This window comes from Ctenocephalides felis, unplaced genomic scaffold, assembly GCF_003426905.1.
Source record: "Ctenocephalides felis isolate EL2017-DRISC unplaced genomic scaffold, ASM342690v1 CF-g0.4_SCAFFOLD_01886, whole genome shotgun sequence".
NCBI lineage: Eukaryota > Metazoa > Arthropoda > Insecta > Siphonaptera > Pulicidae > Ctenocephalides > Ctenocephalides felis.
Genome location: NW_020538040.1, coordinates 164,682,614 through 164,690,510, shown reverse-complemented (window position 1 = coordinate 164,690,510; position 7,897 = coordinate 164,682,614). Strand labels below are relative to the sequence as shown.

The following is a 7,897-nucleotide window of genomic DNA, read 5'->3' as shown; positions in this document are numbered from 1 at the left end:
GCACAAAGTATTATGGTTCTACTGGTAAATGAATTTAAAATTTACAATAATATACGTTATTAATAAGATTTCGTTTCAATATAATCAGTCCATGTATCAGTGATTTCCAACCTGTGGGGCGCTTAGGAAGCGCAAGGCTGTTGCAAATAAGCATGCAGCTGTTACACAAATACTATTTTCGAGCAAAAACAAAAAAAAACAAATTCGTGTCAAATATGATTTTTAACACGTTAATCGCCACAATAATTCCAGAAAAAATTTCATCTGGGCCATGGTAACTTTATTAAATAATAAAACTAAAAATGTATCAGATGAACTCAATGTATCAAAAAACAATTTTTTTATGCATAATCAATTTGACAGACTGATTTAAAATCAGCTGGAAGATAATAGGCGTGAGCATCGCTGTCACGAAGAATATAAATTGGCTTCATGAGATTTTGCAGAGTTGGTTGCTCACCAAGTAGATTAATCTGCCCATCTATCTTTTCTGCGGCTGTTAATTTACAGTCGGAAGTATATTTCGTTATGTTCCCTTCAATGATGCACCTATCATAATATGCATCCAAATCCTCGCCTGCATTTCTATCTGGGCATTTCAAATTTTCCATTTCATTGGACAATAACAAAGAATTCCGTCCAACCATTTTCGCATCAAGTGGACCTCCCACCATTTTAGGAGCGTGCTTCTTTAATCTATTCAAGTAAGGTAAAATTAACATTATATCATTACGCAAACCTTCTTCAAAATTATAATCAGCTGGAATTATCTCATCAGCATTCATTAATAAATTGTTTGCCCATATAGCACCAGGAATAGCGCAATTCTCATGGTAACATGTCCTGACGTTTAGGCTAGTCTGTGGGTCAGATAAGGCGACAACAGTGTCGCGAAGGTTTGAAAAACAAGTTGATTCGGGCCTAGGTCTTATGACGCCCTGCTCTGTTGTTGGAGATGCAGCCATAACAGGCAAATAAATTTTATCCTCATGCTTTAAAATACCTATAGCATCTATAATTCGTTTAATAGGTGTTGGAACAAAGCTAAACGATCGGATAATTGTTCTAAGAAATTCTGCATTGAGGCCTCTATGTGTATTAATATGATCTGCAAATCTTGGCACAATAGGAAAATGCTCAACAACATTCATTAATTTTGCTTCAAATAGAGCAAGATATGCTCTGAACTGAGCGTAGATATTGGGAACACGGATATTCTCATCGTATTGTTTTGCTACATAAGTGAGGTGCGTCGTGCCGACTCCAATACCTCTGCTGGTCACTGACAACATTTTTGATTGTAATACCTGCTTTTCGGCTAATCGGTTGTACTCGTTCATATCGACTCGTTTACTTTGTGATGGACTAGGTCTTCCTCGTCCCCTACTATTTTGAAAACCGTTTCCACGGCGTGTTTTCTCCAGATATTGAGGTCTTTCCTCACATTCGTCACTATATCCGTAGGAGTGATGACCTCCTCGGTTTGGGAAGCTATGCTGGTTATAACCGGTAAAGTTGCTCATTCTGACGACTGGCCAGGTGGAAATCCGAACCTGAAAAATTTTTTATGTCCCACATATATGAATAAAAACATGACCCTTTATTAAAACATTTTTCTCGATGTCAGACATGGCTAATGTAGAACTTCATAGCGTCTGATACATATAACTGACATGGCAATTAACGTGTTAAAAATATTATACGATAATTTTTACACCCATTAGAATAGGTGAAAAAATACCATATAATGATAAAAAAAATATTAAAGAAAATTAATAAATAAAAAATTGTTTTTTATTTATTATAAAAGGCAAACCAGTTGCTTTCAAAATGCTATTTTCGAATAGCAACCAAAAACGTCGAATTGGTGTCTAAATATTTTTTTATTATAATTATATAATAATTTTTACAAGTATCTTAATATGTGTAAAAACTATCGTATAATAATAAAAAAAATATTCAAAAAAAATGAATAAACAAATATTTTTTATTCATTATACCAGCGGTTTCCAACCTGTAGGGGCGCGCCTCCTCAGGTAACGCCTGGCTGTTACAAGGAGCGCGCGTGCGGCACATTCCAAAAAACTATTTTCGAAAATAAACCAAAAATTTTGAAAAATTTAATATAAAAAATAAACTAAAAAATTATGTTTTATGCATCTTTTTACATAATATTGAATATTAATTTGAAGTCTGATGATATTAGTTGAGTATTTATAAAAATAAAATTGTTGAAAAAAATAAGGAAGAAGCAACATTTTTTTTTATTAGAGCGGGAGGGCGCATGGCAAAAAAGGTTGGAAACCACTGCATCATTCCTGCTACACCCATTAAGATAGGTTTAAAAATAATGGCATATTAATAAAAAAAATATAAATGAATAAATAAAAAAATTAGATTTTGTGCATTATAAAAGCAAACAGTTGTTTTCGAAATACCATTTTTGAATGCAAACCAAAGAAGTTTCAAAAAAAAATATCCTTATTAAACGATCATTTTCACACCTATCTTAATAGATGAAAACATTATCATATTAATGGAAAAAATATATAAAAAAATTAATTAAAAATTATTAATATATAATTAACATACTAGCTTATTATTTAAATTATAGTATCAGTTCAAATGAACAATTTGTGAAATTAATTTATTAGAAAATTTAAGGAAGCGCAACGCAAAGTTTGGAAATCACTGATTTACATGAAAATCCAAAAGACGACACCGGTATGATTAATTAATAATATATTATTTATTCTCAGATAGTATTTTTAATATCGAAGTCATATGTAAATAAATCGTAATTGAGCAAGGTCAAACCAAAAATGTATGGATTAAAAAAAGGCCGCCAATCGGCAGAGGGCAAATTTACACTAAAAATTATTATTTCCCCAATTTATCATATAATCCATTCCATAGAAATAATTAGATATAATTTCTAACATTTATGTAAATGTTTCCATATGTATCATATCCGTAACACTTACATGTATTAATGTGAGTTTGCATATCATTCGAGAAAAGGAACATCTCGCTAAAAATTTCATTATTAATTAAAAAAGCTATTAAAAAGTAGGGCAATTATAATTATTGTTGTACATTATTATCATTGCTGTAAGAATATGTGAAGGGAGCGAATGATTAAAGTATTTGTTTAAATAATGTAAAACATTTAAGATGTATAAAGATGTGTGAAGCATATTACCGCATACATTTCTTGATGCAACGGAAGGGTAATCTAGTAGAAAAATGGTGGAATCGAATTAGAAAATGTACGATCTAATTAGAAATATACGATCCATTTGGGATAGTGGTAATAAAAAACTTAAGGGGCACAACTAGTGTAACCGCCTAAAAAAAGGTGATTTTTGGAAATGTATATTAAAAAAACTATTCTATGTAAATGTAACTATCAGTCATTTTAGAAATATATTTATACATGTTCTAAGAATACATAGTAAAATTTTTGAGGAAAAAAATTAAATATTTTTATCTCCAACGGCGCGACAAAAAAAGGCCCTTAACTGCTGCAGTGATTCCGGCCTTCTACGTGGATGAAATCGAAAAAAAAATAATTCTCGTTAAACTAGATAATATTGTCTGTAAAATGAACTACGATAAAAAAAAATCCGAAATTGACAAAATGACGGCGTTTTTTTAAAAAAAGTCGAATTTTACCCAAAATTTTGGTCGTTTTTGGACTGACAAAATTCGATTTTTGATCCGATCAAAAAATCGATAGTTCATTTTACGGAGAACTATATATAGAACATGTAAAAAAAATTGATAGTGATCGGATCATTTGTTTTATAGTAATCGCTGCAGCAAATTCGGAAAATGCTGTTTCGAGAAAAACGCGTTTAAAGATTAAATGATCGTTGTACTATATACTATATATATACTTTTTAAATGGTTGTAACTCAAATTTAACTCAAAAATAACTCTATTTGAGTTATCGATTTGAAATTTTTATATATTATTTTTAAAGGTGTAATCTACCGAAATATGAAAAAAAAACAAAAATCGATTTTTTCGAAATTTCGCACTAGTTGTGCCCCTTAAGACCCTTAAGGGGCACAACTAGTGTGAAATTTTCAAAAAATCGAATTTTCAATTTTTCCATATTTCGATAGGTTATACCTTTGGAAATAACATGCCAAAATTTTAAATCGATATCTTAAATAGTTTTTGAGTTACAGCCATTTAAAGAGTATCTATATAGTATATAGTATAACGATCATTTTATCTTCAAACGCGTTTTTCTCGAAACAGCATTTTCCGAACTTGCTGCAGCGATTACTAAAAAACAAATGATCCGATCACTATCATTTTTTTTTACATGTTCTATATATAGTTCTCCGTAAAATGCACTATCTATTTTTTGATCGAATCAAAAATCGAATTTTGGCAGTCCAAAAACGACCAAAATTTTGGGTAAAATCGACTTTTTTTTAAAAAAACGCCGTCATTTTGTCAATTTTTGATTTTCTTATCGTAGTTCATTTTACAGACAATATTATCTAGTTTAACGAGATTTTTTTTTAAATTGCATCCACGTAAAAGGCCGGAATCACTGCAGCAGTGAAGGGCCTTTTTTTGTCGCGCCGTTGGAGACTGACGATAACTTAAAAAATATTTAATTTTTTCCTTCAAAAATTTTATTATGTATTCTTAAAACATGTATAAATATATTCCTAAAATTTTGAAATTATTAATAAAGTAGTTTTTTTTAATATAAATTCCCAAAAATCACATTTTTTTAGGCGGTTACACTAGTTGTGCCCCTTAAGTATTTTGGGATACTCGGTTTTTAAAATAGTGTCGATAAATTACCAATTCTACTAGTGAACTCTTCCTAAGCCGTGTTAACGCCATTGTCAAATAAACGTCAGACACCCAATCCCTTATTATAAAAAATCTGATCTTGTATTGCAATGGCGTAAACCGGCACACAAAACTCAATAAAATAATTGTTTGTATATTATATGCCATGGTATGAAATTAATGCATAATAAAAACATATAAATATGGGGCAGAAATATTCGTTCAACATTTTTAATTACAGAATATCTAAGTAAATGAAATTTTATTACTTACTTTGTCATTTTTGCACTGGCACAACCTTTAATGTCACTCACCACTTACACACTGATATAAAGCACGTGGTTCAGGATGCACATGTCGCATCGAATTTGCATGGCCAGTGGAGGAACTGGAATAGTTGTAGGCGGAGGCAAAATTATGGTTCTTGAGAGCTCCTCTGCTTCTCCATAAAAACAACCTTAAATTACCTAAGCTGATAAATGAAGAGTAAATGGGATTTACTGGTTATTGCTAATTAAATTATTTCAGAAATTACACAAATTTTGAATAAATAAAATCTTTGCGAGGGCTCCTGAAGCGCTAGGCCGTCGTCGTCGCCCACTGCCGCCTCTGTGCCTATCACTTGTCACAGAACTTCGTCCAATCAGAACGCATAAATTTGGCGCAATTCTAGTTTGATTCAAATATGAATTTCAAAGGTTTTTGACTCAAAGCCGAAGAAAATGATATTTTATTAACTTCCCGTAGGGTAAATTATAGTAATCGCAAAAAAATCGAAAATGAAAATTTTTATAAATCTTTACGTTTCAAAACCTCCTGGACATTTTGGGATACCCGTAAATAGATGTATGTGTGTGTGTGTGTGCGGATCAACCGATTTGAATAATTTAATTTTGTTTCATATTGATAAGGAGATGTGGTGTTTTGTAGAGATTGTGGTGGAGTTTTTGGCAAAGGCAGGTCTAGCGGTTCCCAAGATACAAGACAAAAAGTGCCAAAAACGGTACCTCAGTTTTTAAGAGAACGAAGAATCCGATTTTGGTACGGGAAGTTCCAGCAATTTGCCTTAAGACACGATGCCTTACACCACTAGTTTATTGAACATCAATTAGAACTTTAAGTGTTCTATGAGCTGTTTTAAATTATGTTTATTCCTAAGTAACGACGTTATTATAAGGCAACCCATCGATTGACCTCAGATTTGTTCTTGTTATTTTACAGTAATCATAACTGTTACATTTTCTATAAGCTATATTGAGTCACTATTTCTAAGACGTTATTGATTGTATTTTACTAGATATAGTTTTATTTATAATACTTAATGCTATTATTACACCCCGCGTTCGCTTTTCTATTATTAATAATCCAGCAGTACCCCCAAAAGACTATTTTAACTTGGAAATAAATTTCTACCTATATTAAGTAAAACCAATATCAATACTGCTTGATATCAGATTGTCCAACCTGGTCTCTTCAGTTGATAAACAGAAGGGTAGATGAATTCACAAATTTCTGGTACGTATGCTCGACATAATATTAATGATTATTTAATCATGTTGCAATAAAATTCAAACTACGCTTTATATAATATTTTATTAAATGTATTAAATTTTAGTTATATGCGCATTAATACAAAATTAAATAATTGCACAAGTAAAAAATGTGAACAAACCAATGTCCGACCATCACTGAAACAAATCAAATAATTATCATTATATTTTAGCTTGATATTGGACGGGCATCACAAGAATTGCACAAAGTTATGCAAAGAGACTATTTGTTCTTAATTGTATTTACTGATTGTGTTTCAATAATTGTGTTTTAATGATCAATCTACACAAAATTAATGATAATCTCAATTGGTACAGTCTTATAACTTAATGTTTAATAAACGATTTAATTTCTTATGCTATGCCCATGAGTTATCATAAAGCTACTTCCATTGTTAGACCTAATATTACTTTGTACAAACTTATTCTATTTTCATCAAATTTACACTCGATTAAATTTTGAATTCATGTAACAATGAATTGTGCAGTGTGTATGAGGCAAAACATAATTTGTGCTACACAGATTCATAACTTACATATCACATTTTCTGCAAAAGCTTAAAGATTAAATGAATTCATATTAAGAATTGTTATTTCCACACATACAATTATATAAATTAAGAGAGCTAGCTCGCATTGTGACCATGAATAATCATAGCAATATTACCCAATATTAAACATTCACAGATGTTAAAATTTTAATATTTTCAAATAAAAGTAGCTTCATGTTCACTCTAGCAGGATCAATATATGTAATTCTAACATGTATTAGGCAGAGATCATATCTAATATTGCTGATAGTAGCGTGCTTTCGCAGCCTTCTTAAAATAAAAATGATTATTGGCAATCTAATCAACTGGGCTATATAACTCATAACACAAAATGAAGAAGTGTAGAGCCTTTTTTTTTAATGAATCTTTTTGCTTTCATACACGAAGAACAAAAGCTGATTGTCTACATTTTTATATTATTCATTTATTTAGAAGAATGAGTTATGCAGGCGAGTTGATTAGATTTGTTATACAAAATTCAAACACCTTATGAAACAAGAGCTTTTGCATAGCAAATAAGACAAATTAGTTCGATTAAGGTATGACGACAACATCAATATACAAAAAATAAAGACTAAATCCTTATTTTTTATATACTTATTTAGTCAAAGCCATATACCATACTCACTTCATAAGAAGTATAAACTATACTATAAACATTTTAGATGGCAAAACCAAACAATAATTAGGTGTGTTTACAATGACTTGTTTGAACTGTATATCAAATACATAATTATACAAAAACTATAAAACATCAGAAACAAATCCACATTAAAACATTTAAATTGACGTAAACAGTATCAGCTAAAGTAGTACGTGTAACCTATGCAATAACTAACATCCCATGATTTTATTCACAAATAATGTATTAGCCAAATCACACCAGAGAATTATCATAGAAAATTGACTAATTAAAAGGCGATTAGTCAAACTCAATCAACAAACTCTCTAATATAAAATGGCTCCAACTCCACC

General features: G+C 30.6%; 1 protein-coding gene across 2 annotated transcripts; it reads right to left on the bottom strand.

Moving 5' to 3' along the window:
• Window positions 1-245: 245 nt before the first annotated feature.
• On the bottom strand, window positions 246-5,391 carry LOC113377792. Of its 2 annotated transcripts, XM_026618217.1 has the most exons (3): window positions 5,357-5,391; window positions 5,095-5,293; window positions 246-1,553 (listed from the first exon to the last, which is right to left on the bottom strand). In XM_026618217.1, exon 3 carries the CDS (start codon window positions 1,521-1,523, stop codon window positions 342-344), a length of 1,182 nt encoding a protein of 393 aa, XP_026474002.1. In that variant the 5' UTR covers window positions 1,524-1,553; window positions 5,095-5,293; window positions 5,357-5,391; the 3' UTR covers window positions 246-341. The 2 variants fall into 2 exon arrangements, with proteins under 2 accessions (XP_026474002.1, XP_026474001.1); XM_026618216.1 differs by lacking the exon at window positions 5,357-5,391 and having other exon boundaries at window positions 5,095-5,319.
• Between the last annotated feature and the right edge of the window lie 2,506 nt (window positions 5,392-7,897).